The 20,503-nt window shown below is 40.9% G+C and overlaps 1 protein-coding gene across 9 annotated transcripts in view; it reads left to right on the top strand.

Annotated features, from left to right (window-relative positions):
• The window catches only part of ARHGEF7 (Rho guanine nucleotide exchange factor 7), a 460,949-nt gene that overhangs the window by 106,882 nt on the left and 333,564 nt on the right, over nucleotides 1-20,503 (top strand). For all 9 annotated transcript variants that reach the window (XR_004539809.1, XR_004539810.1, XM_033948005.1 and 6 more), the window contains exon 6: nucleotides 4,536-4,624. Coding sequence is in view for 7 of the 9 variants with exons in the window: in XM_033948005.1 (XP_033803896.1) it covers nucleotides 4,536-4,624 (89 nt within the window). In the remaining 2 variants the exon portion in view is untranslated. The remainder of the gene's footprint in view (nucleotides 1-4,535; nucleotides 4,625-20,503) is intronic.

Below are 20,503 nucleotides of genomic sequence, written 5' to 3'. Positions count from 1 at the left end.
TGTCAGTAAGAGGAGTTTGAATTGTATGTGGAGACAGACAGGGAGCCAGTGAAGCAACCTGAAGAGAAGAGTAATGTAGTTATAATGGTTATAATGACCCTGATTGAATACCAGGTGCACAGCAGCATTTTAAACAGATTGAAGGGAAGAGGTATGGCTTAGCGGAAGACCCGTGAAGAAGCACATTGCAGTAATCCAGACGAGAAGTGACAAGAGCGTGGATGAGAGTCTTGGCAGCGTGCTTAGAAAGGAAAGGATGGATTTTAGCAATATTATAGAGAAAGAAATAAAAAGTTTTGGCAGTGTGTTGGATATGCGAGGAAAAGGAGAGTGATAAGTCAAAGATGACCCCGAGGTTGTGAGCTGACGAGACAGGGAGGATGAGAGTGTTCCACCGCTATAGAGGACAGGGGGAAGGGAAGAAGCAAGTTTAGGAGGAAAGATAAGGAGTTCATTCTTGGCCATGTTTTATTTTAGATGGCAGTGAGACATCCAGGTAGCAATGTCAGAGAGGCAGGCCAAGACGCGGGCCTGGATTCCCATAGAAATTTCAGGGGTAGAGAGGTAGATTTGCGAGTGAGCAGCATAGAGGTGATACTGAAACCCGTGGGATGAAATTAGAGCACCAAGAGAAGAAATATAGATGGAGAAAAGAGGAGGTCCCAGGACAGATCCCTGAGATACACTGGCTGATAGTGGAATGGCATCAGAGGAGGATCCTTCAGAGCTTATGCTAAAGGTTCGACGGGAAAGATAGGAAGAAAACCCAAACGAAGAAAGCGTATCAATGAGTAGGCGGTGATCTACAGTATCAAATGCCACAGATAGATCAAGGAAGATGAGGATGGAGTAGAATCCCTTGGATTTGGCCAGTAGCAGGTCATTAGAGACTTTAGCAAGGGCAGTTTCCGTAGAGTGAAATGAGAGGAAGCCCTATTTGAAGAAGGCTGAGGTAGCTTGAGCCAAAAGGAAATCAAGACAACGGTGGTGGACAGCTTCGTTCTATAATTTGGATAAGAAGGGAGATGGGGCAGGTAGGGTCTAACGATGTTTTTTTCAGGTACCTTAAGGTAGGTCAAGAATGATCCAATTCTAATACTACTAAAATGAAGAATGATGGAAAAATCCTGCGTTTAAAGATATGCAAGAGTTTTGGGGTTTTATTATCTATCTATCTTTCTATCTATATCTCATCTATCTCTATCTATCTATGTTTTTCTGAGACAAAAAAATTATTAATTCATTTGAAAAGTGTTTCTCTACAGGAATTCTCAGCTATAATGATTTCACACAAAATGGCTTCATAGCTCTGTTATGCACATGCCTTCATTCTATTCAGGTGTTAAGACATTTGCCTCTACAGAGTAATATATATGTATGTGAGATTTCCACAAGCTTAAAAGTAAAGTGAACACCTCATGTAACAAGCAGCTTGAATCTACCAAAACGCTGGTGTCAGGGGTGTGTTCAGTGTGAGTTTGTGGAGTGACTCATGATATACAGAATTGTTATTGCTTGTAAAGGTAGTCAATGTATTTGATAACAGGTACATTTGCCCATTACTATTACTACTTCTTATCATTTCTATAGCGCGGTTAGATATATCCAGCGCTGTACATTAAAACATTCAAGAGACAGTCCCTGCTCAGTAGAGCTTACAATCTAGTCAAATAGACAAATAGGACAAGTAGGGGATCAGGGAGTTTCTCAGGCATGGGTGCTTTACCATCGAGTGGGGGTTAGGAGTTAAAAACAACCTTGAAAAAGTGGGCTTTTAGCCTTGATTTGAATGCTGCCTGGGACGGAGCTTGACATACTGACTCAGACAGTCTGTTCCAGGTGTATGGTTCATCAGGAGAGAAGGAACGTAGTCTGGAGTTAGCAGTAGAGGAGAAGAGTGTAGATAATAGAGGCTTGACAATGAAAGGAGTTCCCAGGGAGGAGTATAGGGAGGGATAAGAGAAGAAAGATATTGACTAGCTTTATCCATTATCCAGTTGCATCTCTTTCATTTATGTCCAGGCTGGGTTGGCTCTGGAGTATCATGTCACAGCTCAATGTCAGAGCATGATTGTGTTGTTAGCCCACTTGCAGTCAGCCTCCATTGAAGAGATCTGTAAAGCTGCAACGAGGTCTTTAGTCCACCCATTCACATCTTGTTGCAACCTTGAGCAGACTACCTGATGTGACTGCCAGAATTGGTCAGATATTTCTGCAGAATTTGTTTGGAGTCTGGAATCCAACTTAACCCTTTTACGCCCATTCTTTTCCAGGCTGCACGTTAACAACAGGAGTATTTTTTTGTTAATGTTATTGGTTCCACTTGGCTTTGCTGTTGCAAATCCCTATTGAACATTGTTTGCTTTCAGTGAGCCTGGTAGCTCAAGATTCCCAAATGTGAGAACAATATGTCCCGCTTGTCCTTGGAGAAAGCAGTGACTCACCTGTAGAAGGTGTTCTCTAAGGATAGCAGGACATATATTCTCACATTCCTTCCCACCTCCCCTAGAAATTGAATTTTTTATGCTATTCTTTTTACCTAAATGTGGGTCCCATGTGAGATGAGTGGGTGGAAAGGCATACGCCCTTGTGCGGTTGGGCCTGCCAAAGGTTTTAGAATTATCAGTATGCTAGGCATTGTCCACACCGGGGTTTCATAGATAACAGCACCAACATGTGGGAATATATGATGTCTTGCTGACACACTAAAGCAACAGATAAAAGATTTTGGTCAGTGATCTAACAAACCGTGCAAATCTCCATTATAAACCTATGCTGTGCTCACCTGCCACAGATGATGCCTTCATTATTCAGGTGATTGGTATCAAGTGCATTAAAGTCTTTGAAGATATCCTAAACATGTGGCTGCATTAAGTGAGTCCCAAACTAGTCTCTGAAATAGCATAGGCCTATGATATCGTTTTACATTACTCTATAGCTTTTTCATAAGAATAAGAAGAACATAAGAATTGCCGCTGCTGGGTCAGACCAATAGTCCATCGTGTCCAGCAGTCCGCTCCCGTGGCGACCCTTAGGTCAAAGACCATTGCCCTAACAGACTAGCCATACCTGCGTACGTTCCGGTTCAGAAGGAACTTCTCTAACTTTGTCTTGAATCCCTGGAGGGTGTTTTTGTCTATAACAGCCTCTGGAAGAGTGTTCCAGTTTTCCACCGCTCTCTGGGTGAAGAACTTCCTTACGTTTGTATGGAATCTATCCCCTTTTAACTTTAGAGAGTGCCCTCTTGTTCTCTCTACCTTGGAAAGGATGAACAACCTGGCTCTATCTACTAAGTCTATTCCCTTCATTATCTTGAATGTTTTGATCATATCCTCTCTAAGTCTCCTCTTTTCAAGGGAAAAGAGGCCTAGTTTCTCTAACGTCTCACTGTACAGCAACTCCTCTAGCCCCTTAACCAGTTTAGTCCCTCTTCTCTGGACCCTTTTGAGTAGTACATGTCCTTCATGTACGGCAACCAGTGCTAGATGCAGTATTCCAGGTGGGGGCGTACCATGGCCCAGTACAGCGGCATGATAACCTTCTCCGATGTGTTTGTGATCCTCTTCTTAATCATTCCTAGCATTCGCCTTTTTCGCAACTGCTGCACATTGCGCAGATGGCTTCATCGACTTGTTGACCAGTACTCCCAAGTCTCTTTCTTAGGGGGTCTCTCTGAGTACCGCACCAGACATCCTGTATTCGTGTATAAGACAAAGCTCTGAGCTAATCGCAAAAGACTCAATAAAGGCATAAATAATAGGGTTGATGTACAAAGTGATTTAACACGCCTGAAATTACTTTTGGCCAGTTAAATTGTTTCTTCAAGGCTAACTGGTCATAGGTGTATTCCAGGGGTGGAGTCCTCATTTGGTTGGTTAAGTGCCAATTTTCAGCACTTAACTAACCAAAGCAACTGCAGAAATAGGACTACATAAAATTCAGTTTTATCTTTACGCAGTTCGCCATAGCCAAACCTAGAAATTAAGTGCTGGAACCTGGACATTGCCTGGCATTGAATATTTAGGTATAATGCCGGTGGCAGTCATCAAATTGCTGAGCACTGCTGGCTGAATATTGACAGAACCAGAAATACATAGGTACGTCATTACGATGCATTTTGATAGGGTCATAGTTGTTACAGCAGCAGCCACCATGGTGTCATGGCTCAAAAGAGATTGGTAAGCATTCTAATAATCTGTTTGCAAGGAGTTTTGTTGCTTTCCTTTGGTAGCTGAATTTTAGTAGGCGATGAAGCAAAATAAAATAAAAAATGCTTGAATAAAATATTTCAAAACATATCATTACTTAGCTTTAGTTTCAGTCTCTTGTTTTATTTGTGGACAATAAAAGCAGATTTCACAAGGAACAAACTGGGATTGAATTTATAACCTCAGAGTGCTAGGCCAGCTATTATACTGTACATACTGATGCTGGTGTTGTCACCATGCCCAGTTGCATGATTTGCTGACTACTTTGTTCATCTCATAACACATTGCTTCTTTTTGACAATACAATTTTGTGTTTTTTTTATTTAGAAAAACCTATTTCTCCAAAATCAGCAACACTAAAGAGTCCTCCCAAAGGATTTGAAACTTCTGCAATTAACAAAAGCTATTACAATGTGGTGAGTGCTCTGTTTTATTGTCATCTAAATCAGGGGTTCTGTGGGGAAAGAGGTGCAGAGAATGGTCTTAAAATCTGTGACAGTTTATTGAAACTTCCTGGACAGAGTGAAGGCAGTTATTATGGTAGTATAACTGTACCATTGTAATTTTAGCAACATTTTAGTAGCTAGCACCCTTTGCTGCTAACAATGACATTATGTAGCTGACAGTATTTCTAGTGGACACATGGCTTAGGAAAGGGGGTTTTAGGGTTTCATTGATCAGTTAAAGGGGTGTAAGAACCAGAAAAGATTAAGAATCACTAATCTAAATTATATATGTTTGGAGACAGTAGATCCAGTTGTTCTTTGCTATTTGTATAAATTTCAAAATAAGGTATCTAGATGTTGGTAGAAAGGAATTTGTTTCCCCCCTCCCCAATGTACTGCATATATTAGTCCAAACTTGGTTACAGAATTTCAGTATAAAAGTTAATAAGAATATAGAACATAAGAATTGCCATATTGGGACAGACTGAAGATCCATAAAGCCCAGTATCCTGTTTCCAACAATTGCCAACCCAGGTCCTAAGTACCCAGCTAGATCCCAAGTAGTAAAACAGATTATCCCAGGATAAGCACATTTTCACATATGAGTGACATCATCCATGGAGTCCGGTACAGACAGTCGGACAAGTAAGCTGTCACTTTGTTTGGAAAACTTTGTGATTGCTGCACCGCGCATATGCGAGTGCCTTCTCCCCTGCCGAGGCACAAAATTCCTCCGAGCGAAGAAGTTCGTTTTCTCCTGAACACAGTTCAGTTTTTTACTTGCCTTCCTTCTTTGCGTCTTTTTACTTTAAATATTTTCTTTTTATTATCTTTTTATTGTTTCTTTTCTTTCAGTTTGACGGGGTTTTAAACCCCCCCCAAAAAAAAACTTTCCGTCAAGGTACTCCCTGTCTTCACGGCGGAGGAACTCACGGTGTCGTGTTGGGTTATCGACTTTCTTTAGGTTGATAGCTTTTCGGTTACTATCATTTTCTTTTTCTTCATTTGCGCTTTTCTTTTCTCTAGATTAGTTTTTACAGCGTGTTCATGGAAGGTGCCAAGTCTTCACAGACATTGAAGGCATCAGCGTTGTAGGCCATATCGGCATCGGGGAAGCCTGCTAAGAAGCCTTCGGCTTCCTAACAAGTGTCACAAGTTTCTACAGCATTGAGTCAGTCAGTCAATATAGATCAAACAACAACGCCACTGCTTCGCAGGTTGTCTAATCCCCAAGGTGTGCTTCCTCGTTGAGGTCACCAACACCAAGGCAACCTGCTGCACCATTGATACCAGCTGTTCAGCCTTTGGTACCGGTGTCATCGTTTTGGGAAAGACTCAAGTTTTTCCAGAGGGAGCTGGGTAGTGTATTCAAGCTGTTGCCAATGACACAGCCTACTCCCTCAGTATCGGGCCAGCTTGAGCATAGCATCATGAGGCCTGAAGGTACCAATGCCAGCTATTCGGTGGAGCATCGATTATCTCCTATGAAGCATCGTCATTCCTCTTCTCGATGCCACTCACCATCCATTCATCATTGTTCCAGTTCATCAACGTTCCTCTTTAAGGTCTTCTCGTTGATCCCATGCAAATGAGATATTCACAGATCCTCGTCATCGTCTTTGAGGGATTGATACCAATGGCATTTGAAGACTTCTCGCAGTCATTGTCCCCATTGTTCTCCATCTCTAAGCCTTCTTTTTCATTCAGATTTACATTTTTTCTCAGACTGTTCACCTACTTGTCTGACCCTGACTCGTGTAGTCTTTCTCCAAAACAGTCTCCACAGCACTCACCTCCTCAGAGGAAATCTCCTTCAGAGAGACTTTCTTTTACCAAATACATCAGACAGTTGGGCAAAGCTTTGCCTGCTAAGTTGGAAGCTGATACTGCCCATAGTGTTGAGTACATGGAGGCAATGGATTATGAAGAACCTCTTAAAGACCTCTTCAAGCTACTGTTTCATGGTATTTTTAAAGAGACTGGTTAATAATTGGGAAAAACCTTTATTTATTGCTGTGGCCCCAAAGAAGCTTGATTCTTTATACAGAATTGTTTCTTCTCCTTGGTTTGATAGACCACAGCTTCAGCATCAGTCATTAGTGGTGGAATCAACCCTTAAGAAATCTTCTTCTACCAAGATTTATGGTTCAACATCTCCAGGACGTAAGGGCAGACTATGGACAAATTTGGTCGTAGACTCTACCAAAATACTACACTGGCTAACATGATACTCAATTACAATTTTTATTTTTCCTGTTATTTGAAACAGTTGGTCAATCAGCTACCTAATTTTGACCAGTTTATTCCTTCTCAACACCTTGCACACTATCAGCAGATTATATCTACTCTGAAACAAACTGGACAATATATAGCAAGGTCGGCCTATGATGAATTTGAAATGTCTTCCAGAACATCGGCTATGTCAGTTGCTATGAGATGCCTGGCTTGGCTAAGATTCTCTAATATGGACAGTAATCTTAAAGACCATTTAGCCAATATTCCATGCTTAGGAGTTGAGCTGTTTGGAGATTCTATTGAAGCAGCTACACAAAAGTTAACATTGCATGAATCCAATTGGAATTCTTTGGTTAAACCAAAGGTTAAACCTTCCACTTCAAGGCAGTCGACCAAGCCTTCTTATTCATATCAGAGGTGCTATACTGCTAAATAACCTATTTCTAAACAGCCTCCTCAGAAGAAGCAAAGGCAAAAACACTCTCAAAAGTCTCAATCAGCAGCCCCTCAGAAGCCTGCTCAGTCTTTTTGAAACACTTCTAGAGAGCATAGCCACTGTTCCTCTCTCATAGCCTCTTCTTTAACCAGTTGGAGGTCATCTGCAAATTTATTACCAACGTTGGACTCTTATAATGACTGATTCCTGGGTTACTATCTCCATGCCTTCAAATCATCCATCGAGAGAGTCCTCTTTCAACCATCAGCAGAAGTGCCTTCTGCTTCAGCAACTAGAGGCCTTGCTTCATATTAATGCCATAGAGGTAGTCCCTCCCTCTCAGAAGAATCAGGGATTCTACTCCAGGTATTTTCTTGTCCCAAAGAAGATGGGAGGTCTGCACCCCATCCTCGACCTTCGACATCTCAATAAGTTTCTAGTAAAAGAAAAATTTCGAATGTTATCCCTAGGAACTCTATATCCCCTGTTACATCACGATTGGCTATGTTCTCTAGATCTCAAAGAGACTTATAATCACATACCAATTAATCCAGCTCACAGAAAATTTCTGCAGTTTCGAATTGCCCACCAACATTTGCAATACAAGCTACTGCCCTTCGGCTTGGCCTCCTCGCCAAGGGTCTTCACCAAGTGCCTTGTCATTGTAGCAGCAGCTCTAAGAAGTCAAGGATGTCAAGTCTTTCCTTATCTCGATGATTGGCTGATAAAAGATGCTTCGCCACAAGGTGTGCTCTTGGCAACTCGGTTAACAATCCTTTTTCTTCAACATTTGGGGTTCGAGGCCAACCTCCCAAAATCACAACTTCAACCCTCTCAAACTCTTCAGTTTATCGTAGCCTTCCTCGACACCATCCAACTCAGGGCATTTCTACCACAGCAAAGACAGGACAACCTCATACAACTTTGCAATCAAGTTTCTCATCTTCCAGCCATCTCAGCTAGCCACTTGATGAAACTCTTGGGTCACATAGCTTCCCCAGTCCATTTTGCTCTCTTTGCGAGGCTTCATCTCAGAACAACTCAGTGGTCGCAGGTGCCTCAATGGTATCAGGCTCTCAGTCCTTTTTCCCATACCATCACTGCGTCGGTCTCTTCAGTGGTGGATGAATTCATACAATCTTTCCAGAGGGCTCGTATTTCAAATACTGCTGCATCAGAAAGTTCTGACCACGGACTCCTTCATGCGTGGGGTGCTTATGTGGATGGTCTCTGGACACAGGGCCATTGGTCTGTTCAAGAACAGAAGCTCCATAATCTCTTGGAACTCAGAGTAGTCCGCAATGCTCTGAAAATGTTTCAACATTCAATCATGTGCTCTTTGTTCGCACAGATAATCAAGTTGTGATGTATTACATAAACAAACAAGGAGGCATGGGTTCTCTAACTCTCTGTAAAGAGGCTGAGAAAATTTGGAACTGGGCAATTCCTCGGAACATCTTTTTGAAAGCGGTTTATGTTCAAGGAGAGCAAAACACTCTTGCCAACAAATCAGCAGATATCTTCGACCACACGAATGGATGTTTCACTCCAAGGCTTTACATCAGGTTTTCTCCCTTTGGGGAACTCCTCAGATAGACCCGTTTGTGTCCCCATCAATCACAAACTGCCTCAGTTCTGTTCCATACAATACTCTCCTCATCGGCTGGAGGCAGATGCTTTTCTCCTGGAATGGACGGACAAGTTTCTCATGCATTCCCTCTAATTCCACTCATTTTCAAGACACTGGTCAAACTCAACCAAGAGTCAGCCACCATGATTCTAATAGCTCCTCGGTGGCCCAGGCTACCATTGTTTTCCCTTCTGCTTCAACTCACAGTCAAAGATCTAATAACTCTGCAGATTTTCCCATCTCTTCTCACTCAGAGTCATGGATTTCTTTTACATCCCAATCTGCAGTTGTTACATCTGACAGCTTGGTACCTTTCGGCATGACTTACATAGTCAATAATCTTTCTGATCTTGTCAGACCCATTTTAGATGCATCCAGAAAATCTTCCACTCAGCAATGTTATCAGCATAAGTGGACACGGTTTTCAGCGTGGTGTGCTCTTCATCATCATGATGCTTCATTCTCCTCCATTTCTTCAGTGTTGGAATATCTTCTACATTTATCTAACTCGGGTCTTAAAACTACTTCAGTCAGAGTTCATCTTAGTGCGTTCCATATTCAGATCAACAACAAATCTCTGTCTTCTCATCATTTTGTTTTTAGATTTATGAAAGATCTTTACAACATCAAACCACCTCTCAAACCTCCTCCAGTGGCTTGGGGTCTTAATGTTGTTCTCTCCAGACTAATGGAGCGTCCATTTGAGCCAATGTCGTCAGCTCATCTTAAATTCCTCACTTGGAAAGTTGTCTTTTTAATCTCCATCACTTCTGCACATTAAGTGAGTATGCTTCAAGCCTTGGTGTTGGACCCACCTTTTAGTTTTTCACCATTATACTGTCAGACAATGTTGCAATAGTTGCGTACATTAGCAGGCAGGGCGGCACATGCAGTGTAAAGATGACACAGGAAGCATAGCCCCTATTATGGTGGGCAAAAAACAATGTTCCTCTTCTTTCAGTGGCTTACATCAAGGGGATTTTGAACATGCGGGCAGATTTCTCTTTCTCGAATATGGTGAATTCTAGGAGCAAGAAAGATCAAGATTAGCATCACAATTCTATAGCTGTCCGACAAATGGCATTGACAAACATTTATAGCTAGATTTTTAAATCAATCTAACATCTAGTTTTGTCATGTCAGCATTTTAAAGTGAATAACTTTTCCGCTTTATAAAAAAAATGAACAAAATTGAATATTAAGCCATGATAAAATTCCTTAATTTGGAGGGAAAATCGCATACTGAAATTAAATCTGAGGCACAGTGTACTCGTATGGTGATGCGTCTCCTTCATTTCCAATGGTGAAAGTGCGGGCTGCTGAGTTTAAATATGCCTGGACAAGCATTGTTTAAGAACATTCCAGATGTCCAAAAACAGCAGCAACCAACAAAATTGTTCATGAAGTTCACTGAATCATGATGGAAATCGCCAGTTGACCCTAAATGAGATAGCAGAGACTGCTGGTATTTCATCAGAACATGTATACACCATCCTACATGAATATTTAGGCATGAGGAAGTTGAATGTGTGATGGATGCCATGTTTGCTAACTGTCAACCAAAAACAAGTTTGATTAGACATTTCGAAAACATGTCTTGAGCATTTTAAGCACAATGAGAATGACTTTTTGTGGTGTTTTGTGACTGTGGATGAGACTTAAGTCGTATTCCTGAAACAAAACAACAATCCAAACAATTAGCAACAACAGATTAACTGACTCCAAAGAAAGCGAAAATGACTGTTGGCTGGGAAGGTTATTGTGACCGCTTTTTGGGATTTCCACAGGATAATTTTTATTGACTATCTGGAAAGAGGAAAACCCATTAATTGTGAATACTGTGTTGGCTTATCACAACATCTAAGTGCTGAAATCGAGAAGAAACATTCTCATTTGGCCAAGAAGAAAGTTCTCTTCCACCAGGACAATGCCCCAGCTCACACATCAACAATCACGATGGCAAAATTGCAAGAATTGAGGTTCAAATTAATTCTTCATCCTCTGTACTCTCCAGATTTGACTGCATGTGACTTATTTCTGTTTCTGAACCTGAAAAAATGGCTGGCTGGGAAAAAAATTTCCTTTGGATTCTACAATCATAGATGCTGTAAATAGCTCCTTTTTCCCGCGGCGTTTTTTTTTTTTGCTACACAGAAGTTAACACAGAGACCGTTCGGTTATTGTTTCTCACTCGCACAGGCTTAAGTTTTTTTGTATGTGGTTTTATTTGATTCCGTATCAACCTGGGACCCCTGTTGAAGGCGTGTTAACCGAAACACGGACTGTGTCGGGTCCTTTGGTTTATCTTAAGGTGGTAATGCTAATTGCACTCAAAGTTTTGATATAATAAATTTAGCCTGCATCTTTCTACGTTTGTCTGCAGTTTTTCCCTCCACCCCCCCATGCCCTGGCACCTTCCTCTCCCTCCATAGCTTGGCATCTCTCTTTCATCTCCTTTCCCATGCTCTCCTGCCGCCAACCCACACAGCCCCCCGGCAGTGGGAGAGAGATCCAATTTCTCCTGCCTACAACTAACACCCCCCAACCCTCCTCGACAACAGGAGAGATGCCCACACTCTCCCGCTGCCACGCTACCCCCCCCCCCCGTGCCTCTAACAACCCCTTTACCTTTCTTTAGATGGCTGGCTGGAGAGATGCCTACTCCCTTCGGCCAGTTGGCCCGCCTCTTCAAAATAGGCCTTCCCCTCCCCGGTACATCCTTCTATGGGAGGGGCCTTAAGCAATCTGGGCCAATCAGAGCCTCAAGCCCCTCCCCAGATGCACTGGGGAGTGACCTAAGGCTCTGGCCCAGGTTGTTTAAGGCCCTTCCTATGAGTAGGGCCTTAGGTATCTGAGCCAGTCAGAGCCTTAGGCTCTTCACTGATGCATCTGGGGAGGGGCCTAAGACTCTGACTGGCCCAGACACAAAAGGCCTCTCCCATAACTTGGATCAATCAGAGTCTTAGGCCTATTCCCGGTGCATCTGGGGAAGGATTGAAGCTCTGATCGGCCCAGATTGTTTAAGGCCCCTCCCATAGAAGGATGCACCGGGGAGGGGAAGGCCTATTTTGAAGATGCCAACTGGCCGAAGGGAGTAGGCATCTCTCTGTCCAGCCATCTAAAGAAAGGTAAGGGGGTTGTCAGAGGCACCGGGGGGGATGTAGCGTGGCTGCAGGAGAGTGTGGGCATCTCTCCTGCTGCCGAGGAGGGTTGGGGTTGTTGGTTGTGTTGGCTGTAGGCGGGAGAAATTGGATCTATCTCCCACTGCTGGGGGCTATGTGGGTTGGCAGCGGGAGAGCGTGGGAAAGGAGATGAAAGAGAGATGCCAGGCTATGGAGGGAGAGGAAGGTGCCAGGGCATGGGGGTGTGTGGAGGGAAGGGAATGTGACAGAAATGCCAGACAGGGAGAAAGGAGGGAGGAAGGGAAAGGATGAGGAGATACCAGAGCATGGAGAAGAGGGAGATGCCAGGGCATGGGGGAAGAGAAGGGAAGGAAAGATGTCAGAGCATAGAAAGAGCGGGAGAGATGGAAGGAGAAGAAAGGAGAGAGATTCCAGGTCATAGAGGAAGGAGGGAAGGAAAGGAGAAGAGAGATACCAGAACATGGGGAAGGGAGTGGAGACAGAGAAAAATGGAAGGGACAGAGAAAGAGGGCGGATGCTGGATGGAATGGAAAGTGAGGAGAGGATGAGGAAAGCAGAAACCAGAGATGCCAAAAGGTAGAAAAAAAATATTTTTTGATGCTTTAGAATAAAATAGTTTTGTAATTGTATTGATAAAAATTTATAAATAGAAAATGGAAATAAGGTAATCTTTTTATTGAATTAATTTTAATAATTTTTTTTTTTACTAACTTTTGGAGACCAAAATACCCTTCCTCAGGCAGTGGCATATCAAAGGGGGGGGGGTCTGTCCTGGTTGCAACTCCTAGGGGGTGATTCTCTGATCCCTTTTTATATTTGGGGGGGGGGGTAAAATGATTGGCCCTGGGCATCACACACCCTATGTGCGCCTCTTCTTATTCCTTGTTTGTTTTATTTTTTGTTCTCCTACTTTTATTTTTCACTTGTTTCTAAGTTCTTTTTCCAAATTCACTCTGGCTGATTGTGCTGTGTTCATGATTGATGTGTACCAATATGGCAACTTTATGGGATTCTGATGAGGATCAGCACAGGAGGACCCAAGTAGCTTTATACTTGTGGTGGTGCCCATGTGATAAGAAATTTTAGAAGTTTAAACCTCCCAAGTATCACCTTTAGATTAGGTAATTTAATTGCCAAAGACCTGTCAAAAAATATATCTTAATTAGCTGTCCGTTTTTATTTTTAGCAGTATTAAGGTTTTTCACTAATTGTGACTACATGGACAATTGAGAGCCTAAGCTTTCCTTACTATTCATAAGGACTATGATTCGTGAAGACTGTCTGCTTTTGTGCAAGCAGTGCTTTTTGGTGCCTAGCTTTATCTGTACGGGTGCTACAGTGTGAAGGAGTTGGTGGAATGAGGTCTGTGAGGTCTCATGGGGTCCTGCAGTAGCCAACACACACTGAAACCAAGAGAGGGGATTAGTCGAGCATGCAAGCAGGACAGTGCAATAAGAAATGCAAGATTTTCAGAGACGGTAAGCTGGATATTAGAGACTCCAGGAACTGTTTCAGGCAGAGATAGGAAAAGACGAGAATTTGAATTACAGGAAAACATGACATGTTTAGAATTTTTTTTTTCAAATCTATTCACAAAAACTTTAATAGTGGTTGATTGCTCATATTTATTTGAACTTGGTAATTTTAGTGATATTTTTAATCGTTTTCAGTTTTTCAGGTTTTTTTTCTACAGGGCATATATTTTCTTATATTTTTTTAACAAATACAGGTTTACCCATGATTCTTAGACTGATTTATTCTTGTAATATTTTTATTTACAATAATTATCTCATTTGTCATGTGTAGTCAAGAGCAAGTCTGAATTCCCAGCTGGTGGTGCTAAAATATAAAACTAGCGATGGTTTCTGTGTTTAGGAGGAGAGTGCTCTATGACAATAAGAAAGCCATCATAGATTATAAATGTTGTATTGTAATATTGCATTTCAGTTCTTTTGTTGAATAGAATTGTAACTGACTGTTGCACCAATTTAGTGTTTTCTAAGGGACAGTTAAAGTTTTAACTCTGTTGTTTAACTTTAAATTTCCATATTCCATTCCTAAGTTTTAAAAGAAAAAGTTATCCGTTGTGTCTTGTTTGAGAGGACAATTTCATGACATTTGGGCTTCACAAGTGTTCTGTAAAATGAGGGCATTTGAATCTCTGGGCCAGTATTCTAATTCTCTGCACTGAGCGAGCTGAAAAATTGACTCCCCTCTCTGGCAATGAATGGAACCATTCAGGGCCTGAGAGAGAGTTCAGTGACCCCCAGTGAATGGAACACACAATCCTTCATTTTAAATACTGTAGTTCAATATGTCACTTATTTCGTCAGGTTTGCATTTAGACATGAATGAGGGTTAAAAAAAAAAATCTCCTGAAACTGAGTACAAGAATGAATAGTGTTTCTGTGTTATCAGTCCTGAAATTAGATATTAATATACTGTTGACATTTACATAATTTTCCTACATACTAGGAGGAGGATTTTTGTTTTTGGCTTAGTTTACTTTGTTTTATGGTGTTTAATAACCACATAAACAAGTCATGTTTTGCTTTTTGTTTTCTATTTCTTAGAATAATTACACTGTACATCTTATTTGCATTGTGGCTTGATTGGTAGGCTGCAGCAATAAAAGTAAAGAAACAAGAACAACAAAACCCAAAAACAAGGCAATAACTTTTATTGGCCTGCATTTGATAAATTAAATTTCCTTCCTCTGGTCAAAACAAAACATGAGGTATGGCTGAACATATAAATGAATCATATGTTACATTAGTGCTACGAATGGGACAGGAAAGGCAGGGGAAGTGGCTGAGGTGATAGCTGAGTGATAAAGTGACAGAGGCACAAAATTATGTGTGATAGGGAGTTAACCACACTACTTTATTTATTATTAAGAAAGGAGTGGTATCACAGTTTTTGGATATTTGCATCTGCATAATCCGAGAAATAGGCTTTTATTTTCAGAAGATATCTTTTCACCTACTTATCTGATTATATTCAGTTTATTATATCTGTGCAAAATGTCTACACTGAAAACAGAATATGAAGTTTTGGAGAAATCTGTATTGAAGGTATTATTCACATGTGAATGGAGTCAAAAGGAAGAATAAAGTAGGTTAGTATTGAGTAGTATTACCATTAAACAATATTTAAATAAGAGAAAGCTGAACAATATTCATCCTCTGGCCCTTATATGTGTTCCAGTGACTGTGATCTGAAAATTAAAACTTGACTCCCTACTACCACAGGGTGACTAGTCACTAGATTCAGAATCCATTTTAATAGAAAACAAGTATGCCCCAGTTCATAAGTGGGTGCTGATGAGTCAGATCATACAGAAGGCCATTTCTAGTTCCATTTCTTAGGCCAGGATTCACTAACCTGCCAGATCAGGCTCAATCTGGGCCCGATCCTGGCAGGTCCGACCAATTCAGAAAACAAAAATATGCAGATGGAGGCGATCGGAGAAGTGCCCCCATCTGCCTGCAAGGCTCGCACATGCGCGGTCGGTGCGCATGCGCAGACCTGTCCTAGCTGCGACTTTTTTTTTTTTTACTTTAAACTTTTGCAGCCCGTGGGTTTAACCCACTTCAGGCTAAACCCACAAGCTTGCACAGGCAGTCGGGGCAGTGCTGTTACATGTGGCAGCGGCAGCCTCTTCCCTCCTTCCCTTCAGTGTGAACCCGTGGGTTTAAAGCGGGGCTGCACTGCGGGCTCACACTGGAGGGAAGGCGGCAGAGCCAGGGGGAGCAGAGAGGACATGTCAGGCAGGCTTTCGGGGCAGGCAAGCCCAGGGGTGCAGGACCGCAAGAGCCAGGGCAGGCAGATCAGGGCTACAGGAGGCGTTAGGGGCTGCAGGAGATCGACGCTGACAGGGCAGAGAGCAGGGCTTCAATAGAACAGGAGAATCGAAAGGACGTTTTCGACTGCTCCCCAACAGTCGCTTCTTCCGTTGATCGGCCAGCCCTGTCTGATGTGAAATTTTGTTTAGTGAATTGGGTCGCTGTCCAGTTTGCATGCATTTCTCCTCATTTGCATGCATGGATTCGAAGCGGATCGCAGGAGAGGTAAGTGAATCAGGCCGGAGGGAAATTTGCTCATTAAGAGGTCGCAAACCAATCAGTACACGATCGGTTTGCTTAGTGAATCTAGCCCTTAGTTTGAAAATCAAGAGGGCTCTGAGATAGAATAGGAGCCTGACTGGTGTGATGCCACCTCCTTTTGCTATTAAATCATTATACAAAGCAGCAGCCCTTTTGTACTGTAGTGCTCATTTTCCCCCAATGTAGAACTTTAGATGTATTCACAGTTCATTTGGAAAATGTTTGGATTCAGCTCTTTGCCATGTTGTCAAGTTATACCTCTACTTAACACCCTAAGCTCTCTGGTAAGATGTTTTAATATGCATTCTTCTGACACTAAGTGGCACACTGTGCCATAATGTGTACTTTTTGAATATAGTTACTGCTGTAATTGTCTATTGCCTATGTCTGGCTTATATTTGCTGTATATCGCAAGCATGAATTTTTCCCCCAAAAGGCAGTAAAGAGATCCTAATAAATAAATATACGAGGGTAAATTAAGACATAAAAGAAAAATGCATTAAGGGCTTTTATTGAAGTAAATGTGAGCAATTTGAACTTATCACATTTTTACATAGTCCCCATGCAAGATGATGCATTTGTTGTATCATTCAACTAGCTTCTGCATTCCTGCAGAGAAGAAGTTTTTTGGCCCCTCCTGAAGTAGATGAGCACCGCTTCCTTTACTTCAACATGCTTTATCTTTTGCTTTCCGGGTCGCAGTGATGCACTCATGTCTCATTGCCAGTGACAATTCTTTCCAGAATATTTGGATCTTCTTCATATTGTTTCAGGAACTGGATCGCAACCTCCACATGTTGCTGTTTGTGTAGATCAGTAAGCTATTTTGGAACCTATTGTACACAGACTTACCTGTATCACATGCATTTTGGCAAATGCAGTTCCATAGCTGATATCCAGATATCCAGCAAATTAAGACACCATTATCCATCGGTCTTATATAATCAAGGCATCCGCCCTGTCATTGTGCTTGTGTGTGCAATGTTGATGGATGACCAGAATGACCTTCATCAGTTACATCTGTTATTCCCGCTTTAAACCTTTTTACCCACTCACAAACCTGAGTCAGTATCCAATAGTGAATTTCCACAGGTTTCACGCCCTCTGCCCAAAGAAAGTGCACTACTGCACGCTCTTCAATGGTGTAATCTTGCAATGGTGCATCCATGTTTCTGACTTTGTGACTACCACACAACTAAAGGCTGAGTGCACTGTACATGCTGAACTATCCAACAGGCAATGTACGAGTACATATGTTGCATTTTTCTAGCTTTGTTCTAGTTATCGTGTAATTTAACAATTGCCTTTAATTTTTGATTTCGCCCTCATACACTATATTGCTGTTTCTTCTCTGTGTAGCTGTCGTGCAATGAGTCTGAATAAGTATGTCAAATATTTAGCAGTGTATATTAAAAACAATTGTTATGTGTTAGATGCGAAATTATGATGCATGTTTGCTTCATATGCATCTGCAGGGATAAATCTCAGTGGCTAGGATTTTTTTTTGTATCTTTTTATTTTTCAATAATACTCTTTTATCAAATTCTTTTATTAGCATATACATTTTAGGCAACATATGCAGAACTCTCATGATCATCATTTTTGGTAAAAGAAAAAGAAGCTTTTTGCCCATGTTTTTTCTTTTAAATTTGAGTTTGTAAGTATTGCAATGGGGTGTCCCTTATTGCAGAGTTTCGTAGCCTCAGTGAAAAGGCTAATTAGGACCATCCTCAGTTCATGACTCATATCTTTAATTTGATATTAAGTTAAAAAAAGACCAGGAAAAAAGGAAATAATGCATTTGTCTTCCTGCTATTATGTGACCTTTCCACAACATTTGGTACTACACTTCTCCCTCTGTATTTGCTGTGATAGGGGATTAACAGAACCACAAATATAGAAAAACCGCAAATAACTTTTTCATATGTTATTTGCTGTTTTCTATTAAAACCATCGTGAATATGGTGAAATCGTGAATAACATGGTGGGAGACCTGGCCTGTTCCTGAAGGAGAGGCAAAACACAGTGGTGAAAGTGCTGGGAATCAGCGATTTTCTCTGTAAACGTTTGGAATCAGCGATTTCTCTATGCAAGCTAATTTGGGGGGGAGGAGCCAGCAAGCTAAAAACCATGAATAATCGAAACCATGAATGCTGAAACTGCAAATATGGAGGGAGAAGTGTATCAACCATGTTGTACAGATTTTCAGAGGTATTAGACTGAGACAGTCTATGCTAAGTTAGATAACTGTTTTACTGCATCAGCCGCAAAGGGTGGTAATCGGTGATATCAGCATCACAACCAATTAAATATGTCACCAGTTTTATTTAGCTCCTTTGGGAAAACTTCCAAGGGAGTTATTTTTGCTATGCATGTTGTGTTCAGCCGTCTCTTCCAAATAGTCCAAATCGTATAGAATCACTACAGAGCCTAATTAATGCCTGCTGTAGTCAGTTTCAAGTTTATTTAAATTTGATAAATCGCTTATTTCATACTAAGCGAGTAACAATGAAAATGTATAGTATACAACATTAAAATATATAGTAAACAACATTAAAAGGGGGGTAAACAACAAACTGACAATACAGACGAACTAAGATACTTTAGGGAAAAACAAGGGAGGGCAAAAGTTACAAAATGTTATTTTCCTAGTGAAAAGAGAGAGAATGTCTGGTGAGGGAAAAACATTAGGATTGGGGTAAAATGGGTAGAAAAGTTATTTTAGAGATTAAAAGAGGCTTTAAAAAGAAAAGTTTTTAGATTGGTTTTAAATAAATTAAGATCTTTAATTTCTCTGATGTATAAGGGAAGGGTGTTCCAGGTAAGGGGGGCCATAACTGAAAAAATGTCATGGCGTCTGGTTCCTATAATTTTTAAAGAGGGAACCGTAAGCAGCCCTTGTGTAGCAGACCGCAGGGAACGGATCGAGTTATGTGGAACTAGTAACCGGTCAATGAATTGTGGTTCATTGGTAGATAATGTTTTAAATGTTAAAAGTGCTATTTTGTATGTTATACGTTGATTAATGGGAAGCCAGTGTGATTCTATTAAAAAAGGTGTAACATGGTCATATTTTTTTCCATTGTGAATTATTTTAATTGCAGTATTTTGGATTATTTGTAAGCGTTTTTTTTCCTTTTGGGTGATATTTAACAGAAGTGAATTACAGTAATCTAATTTAGATATGACAAGGGAATGTATTAAAATGTTTAAGGATTGTGGTTCTAAGAACTTAGACATGGAACGGATGAAACGCAGACGATAAAAACAGCATTTAACTACATTGCTGATGTGCTCTTGATAAGAAAATTTGTCATTAATGATAACTCCTAATAACTTAAGTGATGTTACTAACTCAATAGTTATATTGTCTATTAGGAAGGGAGTTGATAGTTTTAATCCCTGTTTCGTTGGGAAGAGTAAAGCCTTAGTCTTTGTTATGTTTAGAGCTAATTTATTTTGTATGAGCCAATTTTTAATTTTTTCTAATTTTTGATTGATGAGAAATATTTCATTAGGATTTTCGGGATTAAATGGGTGGGTCAGTTGAATATCATCAGCTTTATCCACATAAAACTAAGAAAGCTCTCTTCTTCGCTACTAGCCACAGTTCATTTAGTGCCTATTTAGAGATGGCATTCTCTGGGCATCATTTTGAACTCTTCTGTAACTTCTGGAAACAAACAAGCCAACATATCAAGAAATGTCTTTACTAAGTTCCACTTGTTTGGTTACACATTTTCTTAGAGCTCAATGATCTAAAGACTGTTAAAGAAGCATTACTAGGATCATATTTGAACTATTGCAGCAGTATCTTTAGAGACTGATATTTCTGAGAGAGTCTTAAAATGTAATTAGTCCAAAATAGTAGGAACATATATCATCAGTTATGTTAATCAGGTTTTCTATTCCACCTTTACCTATTCAGTTCAAGGTCGGATTACATTACAAGAGTTTGGGTCAGTTACCCAGGAAGTTACAATGGACACAGACATTCAATAGAGTTGCTAGTACAGGTAGATCAGTACAATTAATACAGTTAGGTCATAGTTACACATGCATAGTTACAAGTTTAAGTAGGTCATATTTATTTATTCATTCATTCAATTTTCTATACTGTTCTCCCAAGGGAGCTCAGAACGGTTTACATTAATTTATTCAGATACTCAAGCATTTTTCCATGTCTGTCCCGGTGGGCTCACAATCTACCTAATGTACCTGGGGCAATGGGGGGATTAAGTGACTTGCCCAGGGTCACAAGGAGCAGCTTGGGTTTGAATCCACAACTCCAGGGTGCTG

This window comes from Geotrypetes seraphini, chromosome 6 (genome assembly GCF_902459505.1).
Source record: "Geotrypetes seraphini chromosome 6, aGeoSer1.1, whole genome shotgun sequence".
NCBI classification, from domain to species: domain Eukaryota; kingdom Metazoa; phylum Chordata; class Amphibia; order Gymnophiona; family Dermophiidae; genus Geotrypetes; species Geotrypetes seraphini.
This window is presented reverse-complemented; position numbering and strand designations above follow the sequence as displayed.